Genomic DNA, 15,755 nt, shown 5'->3' with positions numbered 1-15,755 from the left:
GGATCCGAACCCACAACCTCCCATTTTTGTTCTGTACTTCACATCTCTTCAACACGTACTACATGTATGTAACACGACATAAAACGTTGAAAGTCTGTTTCGATTACAATGCGGTCGTGAAAATTCAATATTCATTCATTAAATTCTCTTTAGCCGTTTTCTAGTGATGCGTGTACATACATACATACATACATACATACATACATTACGGAAAAGTGAAAAGTGTATTTCCTTATTACTGTAGGCATGACCGATACAGAAATACCATTCTTTTCAGATTATGAGCAATGTACATACAAAACTCTTATTTTATGTATGTATATGTGTGTTGACTTTGGATTGCATTTTTCATTCCCAACTTCTGCTTTTGGTTTGTTGAGATTGGCACTTATGAATTTTGGGGTTAAGTTATCTTTGAGACACTTTTTAAAAATAATATGTCTTTGCCGATTTTAGCAACTTTGATTTTAATATTTAAAAACAAATTTACGTTTTTATATACCTGGTTAGCATTATTATTACAAGTAATAAACTTCAAGCTCGAAGAAACAGACTTGGCAAAAGGAGGAATTGATGTTCAATGGGTGTACTTAAATATGACAGACTCTCTAAGGTGGTGCTTGCTATTTTATCAATTCTACATAGCAATGCAGAATGTGAAAGGATTTTTTGCAGGGTCACAAAGACAAAAAAAGAGTTCAGTACTGAACAAAGTTTGGAGAAACTTTTAACCTTGAAATCAGGCAACAAAACAAATGCTTTGAGCAAAAATTTAGTTCCAACTTTCTGAAGAGGGCTAAGTCAGCTATGGGTGTGTTGAACAAGAATTAGTCGTAATGTGATCACCATGTTGAAGGATGAGAAATCACATGTTCCTACAGTTCAGATATGTCCAGTATTTAGTATTCACATATAAATGATGAAAAATATATATAGAGTTGTTAATGTTTTTAATTATAATGAATTAGTACATGTTCTGCCGTCAGTGATGTGTCGTAATACGTTGCGATTCGCTGCCAAATTTCTCCTGATTTTTTTACTTTTGGAAGTATGTAGTTGTACTGTAAGATATCTTGAGTTCGTTAATGCTGAGAGGCGCAAACATTTTTCCTCTATGGGCCAACATATGAGTGCAACCGGTCATCAATTCACTACAATAGAGCAAGGTCTGAATATCTTATGTAAGACAAATTAAAACACACAGAAAGTATATACACTGAGTGGCCAAAAGTCACAGGAAGGGCTGTCCCATTAGAAAATGTGCTGTGTATGACCCCTGAGCGTTGCAGCTATTTGCGGCGTACATGAGCAGTCCGCCACAGACACCAGTGCCATGAAGATGGCAACACGTCGCGAGTTAACCGACTTTGAAGATGGGATAATCATCGGCGCATGGGTCATAGCATTGCGGAGATTACACACGAATTTGGTTTTCCATGGTCAACAGTGTCAAGAGTCGTTCAACATCGCAGAGAGAATGTTACCACCCGCATAAACTGCATAAACTGCCATACGGTAAGACGACAGGTGTTTAACGAACGGACATCACGTTGCATCCGCAGAACCATGCTGGGCGCTCGAAGGGCTACTGTGAGTCAGATCACCGCTCATTTGAATGTTGGGAGTCAGGAACCCATTTCTACCACGGCTGTAAGGAGGCAGCTGCACTGCATAGGCTTCCCCAGCCGACAAACAACTCGTGTCCCTTTGCGGTCACCTCGACACAGAGCTCAACGATGTTCATGGTCCCGAGAACATCGGCAATGGACCATTGAACAGTGGCAGCGTGTGGTATGCCCCATGAAGCTATGGATCCTGCATGGCAACAAGGTTGTGTCCAGGCGGGAGGTGGCTCAGTTCTGGTTTGGGTGGCGTTCTCATGGTCGCAGTTATTTACCATTGTCCAGCTGCAGGGAGCGCTGACAGGTGCACGTTATGTGGACATTCTTTCAGACCATCTGTGTCCCTTTCTGGCCCTGGAGTACGCTGATGGAGATGCTATGTTTCAACAGGACAATATAACATGTCTGCCCTCTGACTATTTCTTCATTCTTAAAATTCATATATTGCTTAGCAACAATTTATTTGCTATTCACCCGTTTTTTAACAACTGATGCAATGTGGGTTTGGAGCACCTCCTTATATTTGTGGTATCTGCAAAAAAGTAATGTTTTGTTCCATTTTATGTTTATATACATGTGACAGCAGTAATATAATATAGATCACATGAACAGTATCTTAGGTTTCTGTTTTCAGTCTTTTGAAATATGGGAAGGTTATGGCTTAAGTGTGCTATGTACAGATATTAAATATTTCAGTACCTTGATTTATGGTGAAAAATCTTAATGTTTCTACACTGTGGTTGTATGTTTTAGACGCCAGAAACGGAATGTGCCTTTCATTATGACGTCTTGTGTTCGTGAAGTGGAGCGTCGAGGAATGAATGAAGTTGGTATATATCGGGTTTCAGGATCAGCATCAGATGTAAATAGGCTTAAAAAATCGTTTGAAACAAGTAAGTTGATAAGAAGCACTAATAAAATCATATATTTGAACATAAATTCATTATTATTTACACTGATATTTGGTATGAGTAGAACATAAATCCCTTATTATTTACATTGATATTTGGTATGAGTAGTTGTGGATGATTATTAGGCAATGTTTTGTTAAATATATCCTAATTCCACTGAATTGTGATTGTCTGTACTACTTACTGTACATTCTAGGAAGGATTTATTGTTTCTAACTTATTTATTGAAGACAACCGCTGTCAAAATTTGAGACATGGTAAAATTCTGTGGTAAAAGATTGTAACCTTTACTACGGTGGTTACACAAAACAAGTAATAAACACAACAAAGGAGGGAAGTAAGAGCACTTACACACTATCAGAAAACACTATACACTCAGAGAAACATCAGCTGGCCTACGCGGATCTCAGCCAACAAAAACATAATACGAAATATCAGTAGGGCCAACTAGTGGATAATAAAGCAGGAAAGTGGAAACAGGCAGGACCTACCGAGGGCATGGACATGGCTTGGATTGCAGATTCTGAAATGAATCGCCGTGATCCTTAAATTTGAAAAATATTTTTTACAAGTGAAATTTTACAAATACATTCCGAACAAAATCCACCAAATTACAACTTACGAAACTATAACCTCCGTGATACACATATCTTAGCAGTTCTTTGATAATGGGCTTCACTACGAGTTTCAAACTTCAAACCAAACTATACAACTAGTTACAGATCCAGTAGTACAATGCAAGTTAGTTAGTTTAAACCCAATTACAATTCATGGTGAATTGAACGTATTCTCCTAAACTCGTACATCAAGTGACACTGAACTACCAGAGGCAAACCCCAAGGTAAATGTATTAATTTACAATCTACACATTTTGTGAAATAAGAAAAGGGAATGCCTCGAAAACAAACAGAGAAGCCCAGCTTAAAAGCTAGGGCGTCCTAAATAATTAATTTGGCGAATCTAGGTTAGGCTAGGGCAGACTCCTATACGAAATTGCAAACGAACATTACGGAAATTTTAACCGGAACGGAAAGTAAGAGTGCTTACACGAGGATGCGCCATTTTGGAAGCGAGGCGTTGCACATGACGCAGACCAACACAGACTAAAGGCAGATCAGGCCAAGACAAGACCAAATAATCACGATCGCTGCCTCGCTTACTATATATAGGAAAACTCTGGCTTGGAGTAGCCAGTCAGAATGTATGAGTCCGCCCATCCCCTCCTAGGTTCACCAATCACAATTCCTACTCCCGTCACGAACTTTAACTAACATTCTCGAAGACAAACATTCGCGAATCTTCCATTTCCAGAATAGTAAGAAAATTCCTTCTAGAAAACATAACCCACAAAAGGCACACACCCTGTTCAACAATTTTCTAGATACTTCCAGTAAGTACAGAATAGAAATCTACCATTTACAATTACATATGTTACAAATATTACACAGTACAGGTTAGGTCATTACAAATAAAACGTTATATTATACTTTACAAATAAAGTCTTCAAAAACACTTTCCACTTCCACAATATTGTTCACCTGTAACATCTTCCTCCCCCCAAAAGTCGAGCCACGCTTGACTATTAACATAGTTTCCTTGGGGAGAAAGCGATAAAATGTTCCCACACAGTACAGATGGTAAAGATACTTTATTCTAAACACACACGATTTCTTGAAGTAGATCTTTTGATAACAACCAAAAGAAACTGTCAGCACACCACAGGTCCTTTTAGTAGCCAAGATTTTACGATTCACTAATAATTTTCAAAAATAATAAAGGTGTTCATAAATCCACCTATTCAATAAATATCACCAAATCTACATGGATAGTCACATTACACTTCAAAATGACTTCTATCACAGATGATTAGACAATTTGTACTCTGTCCACCAAATCATGTACACCATTCTTTCTGCCAAATGTTAGACAACTTCTCACTTGTTGCTAAACAGCGTTCAAAACCTCCTATTAGGCGAGTCATGGACTTGGTATTTTGCACTACTTTTCCACACCAGTCACAGCACAGCCAGGCCACAGGTTCTCGCTGATGATGCGGCTGCCGACACGGCCGTTTGCCGCCAGCCTCCATTCAACTTCAGTCCGATCCAGGTAGCCATGTAATTGCAGTCCAGTGGTATCTCTCACCAGATAAGCAGCCGGGTGAACACCGTCGAGGCAGACTGCCACCACTAGGACATACGTCACAATATCGTGGTGCGGCATGGTAGCGCCCAAGGCACAGTGTGTGCCTCCCAACTGGGCACTTCAGGTTGCTATCCGAAGAAGCTGGTCACTGCAGCCACTGTAACACAAACAAACCGCAGCAGACAGGGGAATACTTAAGGAAAGTATGCTGCTGGGCTCAAAGCTCTTGCGCAGTCACCCAAAGGGTGGCTTAATAAGTATGCAGGAGGGACTCTCCCTCGCACACCAGTGATATTAGGGCACTAGCCTCAGGGTAAGCACTGCTATATATAATACATCTGACCAGATTATGGTGGGGGCGAAAGGAAACTATAGGAGTTTACCCTAAACCTGAAAGTGAAGGGAATAAATTCCAAGGAGTGACCCTAAACTACAACCTACTTAACTTAGTACTAAATCCTATACACTAGAGGATACCTAAAGTATTCACCCTCACAATTACTTACAACTAACTTACAACCAAACTTATTATTATGTTATAACTAAAACCTTATAAATAACCTTACAATAAAATTATTTTATAACTAAATTCTTACAAATAACTTACAACTAAATCTACATGGTCACCAACCATGGTATTTACACTTCCTTACCAGACTTAAGGTACCTTGACCTGGGAGAGATGGACTCTGCTGATCCTTTTCCTTTCGGGATCGCTCACCAATAATGTCACCGGGGTAAGGAACTTTAAGATGGTGCAGGGACCTCAAAATCTGGGGGCCAACTTACTGATAACATGGTCCGCAGCACTACTGACGGGATGTGTTTTAATAAACACCTGGTCACCCACAGAGAGCTCGTGCAACCTTCGCCCGTGGTTGTAATTACGCTGGACCTTAGCGTAATAAACCTTCAAGTTCTTTCGTGCACGGTGCCAATTAGCTCGGATCTTTTCTGGGCTGGCATCGTCGGGCAGAAGATCATTAATTGACCATAGGTTAGATAGAGGGGAATTTGGGGTAAAAGCCAACATTAACGAAGCAGGGGTTTGCTTGTGGCTTTCATGGACAGCAGTGTTAAATGCAAATGACAACCAATTTAATGAGGAATCCCACTTGGAGTGGTCTGAGAAGTGATAAGCGGTGAGGGCAGATCGCAGGTTACGAATCACTCTCTCAGCATAATTGGGCTTCGGGTAATACGGGGTAGTGGTTACATGAGCAATGGATAGATCAAAACAGAAATTCCGGAACTGGGCAGAAGTAAAGGCTCTTGCGTTATCGCTTACCAAGAATTGACAGGGTCTAAACGAGGCGAATATCTGTTTCAAGCGCGAGATGGTGGTGTTGGCGTTAGCCATCCGAGTGGGGAACAGCCACGTAAAACGCGAAAACGCGTCCACACACACAAGTATGAAATGATGACCATTCCGAGATTTCGGGAAGGGCCCAATATAGTCTATGAACAGTCTTTCCATGGGGCGAGAAGCTTGCTCAGAAGACAAGAGACCTAGACCAGTATTCGGGGCAGGTTTACTGATGTTGCAAATCTTACAGGACTTGACAAGGGTACGGATCTCACTATCCATGGATTTCCAAATGAAGTGGTTACGGATTTTTTCTCTTGTTTTGAAAACGCCCAGATGACCGCCCACTGGGGATTCATGAAAGTATTTGAAGAGAGCCGGGACCAGGTTAGTTGGGACTACAATTTTGGGGTCTCTGCGACCACGAGCAGGACAACACAAGACACCATTCTTCAGAATATAGGGCTTAACATGCTCACCGGATTTAATCCTGTCGACAATGGCCTTGAACTCAGGATCGTCCTCTTGATGTTTGGCAATATCCTTGAAAAGGAAGGGAGAGCCAGTGAGAACTACATTGACAAAAGCTGATACTTGTTCTTGAGATGAGTCTACTGGTTCGGATTGAGGGGCAGAGCTGTCTGGATGGAACATCCTACTGAGGCCATCAGCCACAACGTTTTCCGTGCCACGAATGTGGCGGGCTTCAAATTGGAAGGCTGAGATGCGCACTGCCCAACGTGCTAGACGACCGGTCTTTCGCGGCTTGGCCAGTACCCAACTCAACGCCTGATTGTCAGTTTCCAGATCGAAAGGAAGATGTTTCAGGTACATTCTGAAGCGTTCTAAGGAGAAGACAACAGCCAGGGCTTCCAACTCATAAATGGAATAATTGCGCTCAGCATGATTCAGGGCACGGGAAGCATAAGAAATAGGACGACGCCCTTCTTGAAATTCCTGTAGAAGAACTCCGGATATGCCTGAGGAAGAGGCGTCAGTCTGAAGGATGAAGCGTTTAGAAAAGTCTGGCGTAGCCAGTACAGGGGCGTTACATAAGGCAGATTTCAAGTCCATGAAGGCTTCACGTTGGGCATCACCCCACACAAATTTGGCATCCTTTCTTCTCAAATCATTTAATGGAGCTGCACATTCAGCAAAATTAGGAATTAATTTGCGAAAGAAATTCACCATGCCAATGAATCTGGCTACAGCCTTGACGTCCTTTGGAGGGGGAAAATTCTGGATGGCGGCAGTACGAGACTGATCGATTGAGACACCCCTCCCCAACACGATATGTCCTAAGAAGGACATCTGGGGTTGTGCGAAGGAAACCTTGGATGCCTTGAGGGTTAGACCTGCTTTACGCAGTCTTTCAAGCACTTCGTTGAGATGGAGTAGGTGTTGATCGAAGGTTTCGTTAAAAATTACCAGATCATCGAAGTAATTATAAACGAACTTGAATTTAATGTCCGATAAGACATAATCTAGTAACCGTGTAAGGACGGCCGCTCCAGTCGCCAGACCAAAAGGGACACGTTTGAATTCATGTAGGTTCCAATCAGTTGCAAATGCAGTGAGATGCTTGGATTCTTCAGCAAGGGGTATCTTGGTAATAAGCCTGATTTAAATTGAAGGTGGTGAAAATTTTTGCATTAGCGAACCAAGAAAAACAAGAGTGCAAATCAGGAAGTGGGGCAGATTGGAGGACTACCTTACGGTTCAACATCCGATAGTCGACTACAGGCCGATAACCACCTTGCGGTTTAGGGACCAGAAACATGGGAGAAGAATAGGCTGACTTGGACGGGCGTATCACTCCGTCAGCGAGCATTTGATCAATGATAGCCTTCAGGGCTTTCATTGTGGGAGGTAACAACCGGTACGGAGGAGAGCGAACAGGTATGTTATCCGTAACCTCCACTTTGTATTCTAATATGTTGGTGACGCCTAACCTGTCAGTGAAGACATCAGGGAACTTATCGCAGAGTTTCCTAAGTTGATTGGCCTGCTCTTCGGGTAAGTGATTAAAATCAAAAGCCTTGGGTTCATCAGAATCTTCAGGAACAGCGTTAACGTGACAAGGCAGAATAGGGGAGCGATCACACAGCTCAAAGGTTCTTGCACAAAATTTAAAATGGAATCTGTTGAACTGGAGGTCCAAAATCATGCCTGTTTTAGCAATAAAATTTGCACCCAATATGAATTGGCAGGATAAATCTTTTGCCACTAGTACTGGCATTTTCCAGGTAAAATCACGGACTCTAATCTTGACATCTAGTGATCCTACAATATTCAATGAATTGGAATTAGCAGTATGGCAGGTTAAGGACACTGGTTGTAATGTAGGTAACTTGCAAACAGTTTTCATAGAATCATACCAGGTCTCACTCATCAAGGTGACACTACTCCTAGAGTCTAGCAACGCACAGACAGGTTCATTATTTACCTCTATGCATAAATATGGTAGTTTACAAGAAGGTATGGCAGAAATCCTACAAGATTGCAAGAAATGAACACCAGAGTCAGACTGGGAACAATCATTACCCTCAGAATTAAATAAATCAACCAAGGTGCAGTCATGATCGACAAGACAAGAAGCCATGTTTTGGGATATACCATCAGAACTGGCGGTTAGTCATCTAGCACTACTATGGCCTGGGGGCCCAGAGCCAGAAATGTTACGTGGGCACTGCCTAGAGAAATGCCTAGTTGATCCTCAGTTACGGCAAGAAGAATTGGTGGAAAGGCCTCTACCCATTGCAGGTTTCTCATTGCCTAATGTACCAGCCTTGGGACAATCCTGCTTGAGATGAGCCGTGGAGCCACAATTGAAGCACGAACGAGGATTACAAGAGTTGGAAGCAGGTGACGGGGTGGTCTTAGAATCTTGAGGAGGGATATGGTTATAGGAGGTGGGGCTAATGCAAGGCGTAGCTGGTCAGCATATCAAATGCCTTCAGCGGACACTGTAATTGCTTCCAACTGGGCGAACGTTGCTGGTCGGGGTGAAAGGGCCAGATATGATCTATAATTCAGGGCGAGACCTTCAATTATATTGGCAACCATCTGAGCCTCTGAATAGTGGAGCTGGAAAATCTTAGCTTGGAGCTTAATGTGTTGGACATATTCAGATAATGACTAGTTGAGATGTTGTACTCTGAAATAGTGCTTCTGCACTAATGCAGACAGGGCACGAGCAGGAATGAAATTTTCAAGCACATGGGCATGAAACTGATCTGTAGACCGTCTTTCCGAAATGGCCCTGACAATATGCTCAGAAAGGGCTCCAGAGACATGCGGGTATAGAATTTGAAATACGTTGTCGTTACTGAGATTATACACTATTGCCTGATCCTTGAACTCGGTTAGAAAGCGAAGGAAGGAAATAACTTCATCAACGGAGTTAGCTGAAAATTTAGAGATACCCTTAAACACCGTGGTCAACGGGTGAGGCAGATTGGAGAAAATCTGGGGAAAGACAGGTGTAGGGGGTGCTTGGGAAGGCTTAGAATAGTCCAGAGGGTTTAGTGAGGCCTCGTGCCTTTGATTCGGGTGCCCTTGTGAAAAGGACGGAGTACAGGATAGGTTAGGCCTAACGTTATCCTGCAATGTTACGGGGCAGATAACCTCATTTGAGAAAGATCCTCACAAACCTGAGAGACCATTTGGGCATTAGCCGGTTGTGTAGAGGTTATGCAAGTTGATACCAGTGGCGGTAATACAGGGAGGTGGTTTTGCACTATTGCATCAGAACCGGGTTGATTAATAATAGTGGGCAAACCCTGAGCCACAACAGAATTAGAAGGAACCACAGGAAAACTTGTACGGGTACCACCATGCAAAAGAGATATATCATTAGAATGTCTTACAGGTGTCCTAGTTCCAGATAATGAAACAGAAAATCCCAGGTCAGCATCATTCACCTCAGACTCCTGAATAGGCCTGACACCAGCACTAGGTGTCGGATTGCACACTTGAGCAGCAACATATGCATCACCAGAATTAATACTTTTATTCATTTCAGGTAGGATAGACATTTGAATTTCAGAAACTGTGTTATATAACTTACTGCCTTCAAGCAAACCACTGATTCTGTCGAAAACTCTGGAAAACTGATCTAGTGGGGTTTGACATTTGTGCCGCTCAACTTCCGGCAATTCGATAGACAACAAATCCTTAATCCTGTCTAAATAATGTAATAACTGCCCCTTAACCCGCAGTAATTGGCCATGCGAGGGCTTAGAAGCACTAAAGGACACAAGAATGGCGTTAAATTCAGGTAACCTATCTTCAATCACGGCCAAAGACTCACGCAACTCGTCTGTAGTTAACTCAGGTATGGTTACAGGTAGGTCAAGGGACTGCTTCAACAGGCTAGTGTCATCTCTGACATTGCCTGTTGAAATAATTTTGCGAATTTTTAACTCGTAAATCAGTTCTGCCTTTCTTAAATGGAAAGGATTAGGAACAGCGCGAGCCATCCTGACAGGTAGAAACAAGATTTCAAGCGATATACGAACCACAACTTTTACGGAGTTTTAGGTTAGGTATGTTCACGGTTCACTTTTCTTCATCGGCAACACAGCGCTTGTCTCTGCTACCAATGTAACCTTTACTACGGTGGTTACACAAAACAAGTAATAAACACAACAAAGGAGGGAAGTAAGAGCACTTACACACTATCAGAAAACACTATACACTCAGAGAAACATCAGCTGGCCTACGCGGATCTCAGCCAACAAAAACATAATACGAAATATCAGTAGGGCCAACTAGTGGATAATAAACCAGGAAAGTGGAAACAGGCAGGACCTACCGAGAGCATGGACATGGCTTGGATTGCAGATTCTGAAATGAATCGCCTTGATCCTTAAATTTGAAAAATATTTTTTACAAGTGAAATTTTACAAATACATTCCGAACAAAATCCACCAAATTACAACTTACGAACTATAATCTCCGTGATACACATATCTTAGCAGTTCTTTGATAATGGGCTTCACTACGAGTTTCAAACTTCAAACCAAACTATACAACTAGTTACAGATGCAGTAGTACAATGCAAGTTAGTAGGTTAAACCCAATTACAATTCACGGTGAATTGAACGTATTCTCCTAAACTCGTACATCAAGTGACACTGAACTACCAGAGGCAAACACCAAGGTAAATGTATTAATTTACAATCTACACATTTTGTGAAATAAGAAAAGGGAATGCCTCGAAAACAAACAGGCAAGCCCAGCTGAAAAGCTAGGGCGTCCTAAATAATTAATTTGGTGAATCTAGGTTAGGCTAGGGCAGACTCCTATACAAAATTGCAAACGAACATTACGGAAATTTTAACCATAACGGAAAGTAAGAGTGCTTACCCGAGGATGCGCCATTTTGGAAGCGAGACATTGCACATGGCGCAGACCAACACAGACTAAAGGCAGATCAGGCCAAGACAAGACCAAATAATCACGATCGCTGCCTCGCTTACTATATATAGGAAAACTCTGGCTTGGAGTGGCCAATCAGAATGTATGAGTCCGCCCATCCACTCCTAGGTTCACCAGTCACAATTCCTACTCCCGTCGCGAACTTTAACTAACATTCTCGAAGACACACGTTTGCGAATCTTCCATTTCCAGAATAGTAAGAAAATTCCTTCTAGAAAACATAACCCACAAAAGGCACACACCCTGTTCAACAATTTTCTAGATACTTCCAGTAAGTACAGAATAGAAATCTACCATTTACAATTACATATGTTACAAATATTACACAGTACAGGTTAGGTCATTACAAATAAAATGTTATATTATACTTTACAAATAAAGTCTTCAAAAACACTTTCCACTTCCACAATATTGTTCACCTGTGACAAGATAAGATGTTCCTTTTTCATTGTCATGAAAGATATATTCTTATTTAGTGAGGCCAACCTCTGTCGAAAGTTATATGGTGAAAGGTTTGATGTTTCTTCTTCATTGTTGTGAAAGATACATTCTATACAGTAATAAAAATTGATAGCCTGAAATTCATGAAACTTACTCAAAAATTAAGAAGCTAGCAATACCCTCAGTATTGCTCAGCACAAAATGACAGAACATATGAGCTTTTATGCTACACGGCTTACACACCAGAAGCAAAGCATACTGGTGCAAAAACACACACTCAAACATAGTATAACACATTTTGAGTGCTACATACTCAGGACTTTTCACCATTCACTGTGATACTTTTCATATGAAAATTCTTGTCCTTGAGGTAAAGATTTGGTATAAAACTGCACCTACGAGGATGTAAGGTGCTGGAAAACTCTGAGTTGCTTTACTTGTGTTTTCCTATTGCTGAATATGCATCATTAGCCAAACAAATGTTGAGCATAATCAGGCTGGCAAGATTGTTTCTGGGTCTCTTAGACCAACATCAATGTACAATACCTGCCCCTTGGTTAGCATAGTTCTACTCAAAGATGTATATGTAATATATGAATAAATGTTGTCACAGTAAGTGTAGAAAGTAACTAAATTTGAATATCTTATCATAAAAGAGCAAATTGATGGTTTTAACTCATAAGATGATTTCCTGGGAGAAATATCTAACATGGCTTAGCTCTGTTGATACTGCTCATCATCATTGTACAGTTCCAGTTTCCCGGGAACTTGAGCGAGATTGGAGTTAGGGTGTGTTATTCCTGCATACGTTATTCACAGGCTAATATGTCTGAAAGGGTAATGCGCAAGCTAGACTGCACCTTTCGGATGTACATCAGTGAGCACTTCTTCCTGCTACAGGTGATTGATTAACACATTAATGGGTCTCGGAATATTTTGTGACGCTCAACGTTCGGCATTTCTGAATTACAAGTTGGTGGTGGTTAATTTGAAATCATGTAATTTGAGGTCTGATTTTTGCATCCCAACAACTTCTAATTAACAAGGTTTTACTGTATGCATGTTATAAGTTCCAACCACTTCCCTTGATCATTCACAAGATGGTATGCTCATTCACCTGTCTTCCCATCTATTGAATGAGGGTCCTGGTACAACTAAAAGAATTTGTGCATTTCTTCGTTATCTGCTGACGACAGGTGAGGAACTCTTAACAAAATCTCATCCCCTACTTGAAAACTATTCCCTGGAATCCTCTTCTGCTGCTTAACCGGTTATTCCCCTGCCTTCTGCAAATTACTCCTGCCTAACTGAATAATCAAGTCTTTGGGCATAGATTCTCCAGTTGGATGTTCCATAATCCTGGCCAAGTCTCTCTAAGGCTCTCTCTCTCTTTTTTTTTTTTTCAAGTTGCTTTACACTGCACTGGCACAGATAGGTCTTATGGTGACAATGGGACAGGAGGGGGCTACGAGTGGGAAGGAAGCGGGCGTGGCCTTAATTCAGGTACAGCCCCAGCATTTGATTGATATGAAAATGGAAAACCACTGAAAACCATCTTCAGAGCTGCCGACAGTGGGGTTTGAACCCTCTATCTCCCGAATACTGGATACAGGTGATATAGATGTTGATTCCCATAGGGAACATGAAATATTTGTCCTGAATGAGTAAATTTATAATACCAATATAATGGTCCGTAATTTAATTTCGTGTGGCTATTACTAGCCTATTGCAGCCCTTGTAAGGCAGACCCTCCGATGAGGGTGGGCGGCATCTGCCATGTATAGGTAACTGCGTGTTAGTGTGGTGGAGGATAGTGTTATATTGTGTGGTGTGTGAGTTGCAGGGATGTTGGGGACATCACAAAAACCCAGCCCCCGGGCCATTGGAATTAACCAATTAAGGTTAAAATCCCCGACCCGGCCGGGAATCGAACCCGGGACCCTCTGAACCGAAGGCCAGTACGCTGTAATGGTCCGTTATTGGACATTATAAATATTCCAGCTAACTAATTCTTGGTTATGAGCGTGATGAGTCTGATGAGCCCAACTTAGCACACGGGCGCGAAACGCAGGCAACCAAGAATGAGTTAGCTGGAAATTTTATAATGTCCAATAACGGACCATGATATTGGTATTACTGGATACTGGGCACACTTAATCTGAGGCTTTCTACCTAGATGCAGCTCAGTTGGTGTTGTGCCAGTACTGCCCTACTTTGTGGCATTGAACTAGTGTTCTACATCCTCCAGGTAGTTAAACCAAGAGTTTTGCTGCTCACTGATGTACATCTGAAAGGTGCAGCCTAGCTTGCGCATTACCCTTTCAGACATATTACCATGTGGGTAACGTATGCAAGAGTAACACACTGTAACCCTAATCTAGCTCAACTTCTCATTCCGCGCCCGAGCTGAGAATTGAGATCTATGATCAGGTAAGATCTTACAAGGGAACTATCGATAAGGTCATATCGAAACCGAAGCTGCATTTTCACTGAGAGACCATAAAATAGCTATGTGCAAAAATTTAACTGCCATTTCAAACTGGAAAGTATTGGAATCTTGATTCAAAATCCGTGTTGCAACTCAGCTACTGTACAGCCCTTGTATCTTGTTGGTTGGCGCAACACACAGCGGAGTGGAGTTACGGTTGTGCTGGAATGAGAGAGAACCAACTGGCAGGTTACCATGTGCCAGGGTCACTGTAATGTTAGGGAATGAATGTGAAATATAAACGAGGTGTGTTGATCACATGATAAAAACACAATTTTTGGCACTGCGCACAGTGAATATGCACTTTAAGGCCACATTGTTCTTCATAAATTTCCTTACTTGTTTGAAGGCAATATTTTGCAGGCTCTTCGAACTCGGGAAGTTTCTCCGTTGTGTAATTGGTTGCAAACCATGAATTTTTAATTATGTCCTTAAACCATGAGAGAAGGATATTGAAAATGAATGAAGGATTACATGTTCAATATGCTGTTTCTCTGATAAACATCAAACCAGAAATATTCACAAGCCGCCGGCATAATGCCTGTTTAACGGCAAAAGGCTTGTCCAAAGGCTGTATTTTCACTGTAGTGCTGGGAGGAATCTGGAGAATTTCTATGCTTTTGTCTTCAAGGCAGAATTTATCACTAAGTAGTCCAGGGATCTAATGGTAGCAAACACTTGTCCTCCACAAATGGGAATAAGGCTTCTTTAATTCTTCTTTTCCCATTTTCAATTATTTTGTGGCTGTTACAGTTATGTATTTGGCATGAAACATTTCATTGAAAACTCTCGAACTGAAAGTTCCTGTTGCCTCCTGTAGTACAATGAATAATTTTGGGAAAAGAGTACCAGCCATACTAACAGTAGCCATAATTGTGTACGAATGGGTGAATCCACTGACTGATTCATTGGCTGCTTCTGTATGTTTCTCACCAACAAACGATAGAGTCCTTTTCACTTTTATTTCGTGCATGAAACCACTCTGATCTGCATTGTACATTGAAGAAAATCGCTCTGTAGCTGCTTCTTTAAATTTCTTTGCGACTTTATCTTTTTCCTCTTCTTCTTGTAGATATGCACATGATACAAATTTCGTGATTATTCTGTGTTTGATTCAGTACTTTTTCTTGAAACAACTCAACTAGCCAGTTGATGTGCTGAAATTACTTAACCCCATTGAAATCTCGCTTGAAATGACTAAGGCCCACAGTCGCAGTCCTCATTGCAAACATTCTGCTTCAACCATCTTGCTTCTGCAAAGCGAGAACATTTTTTTATTCATAAATTTCTTGCATTGAACTGGACTTACTGACGGAGATTCTAATTGGTTCTTCCACATGTACATTGTCTTAGTGATATCACCATACAATTTTTGCGAACAGTGGTTAATGAATGCCACT

At 41.4% G+C, this 15,755-nt stretch overlaps 1 protein-coding gene across 1 annotated transcript in view; it reads left to right on the top strand.

The window, feature by feature from the left end:
• RhoGAP1A (Rho GTPase activating protein at 1A) overlaps positions 1–15,755 on the top strand; it is a 594,034-nt gene that overhangs the window by 489,077 nt on the left and 89,202 nt on the right. The window contains exon 14 of the mRNA XM_067141809.2: positions 2,376–2,515. Coding sequence (XP_066997910.2) covers positions 2,376–2,515 — 140 coding nt within the window. The remainder of the gene's footprint in view (positions 1–2,375; positions 2,516–15,755) is intronic.

Source organism: Anabrus simplex, chromosome 2 (assembly GCF_040414725.1).
Source record: "Anabrus simplex isolate iqAnaSimp1 chromosome 2, ASM4041472v1, whole genome shotgun sequence".
NCBI classification, from domain to species: Eukaryota; Metazoa; Arthropoda; class Insecta; order Orthoptera; family Tettigoniidae; genus Anabrus; species Anabrus simplex.
Note: the sequence above shows the minus strand (reverse complement) of the source record. Positions and strands in the feature narration are given on the sequence as shown.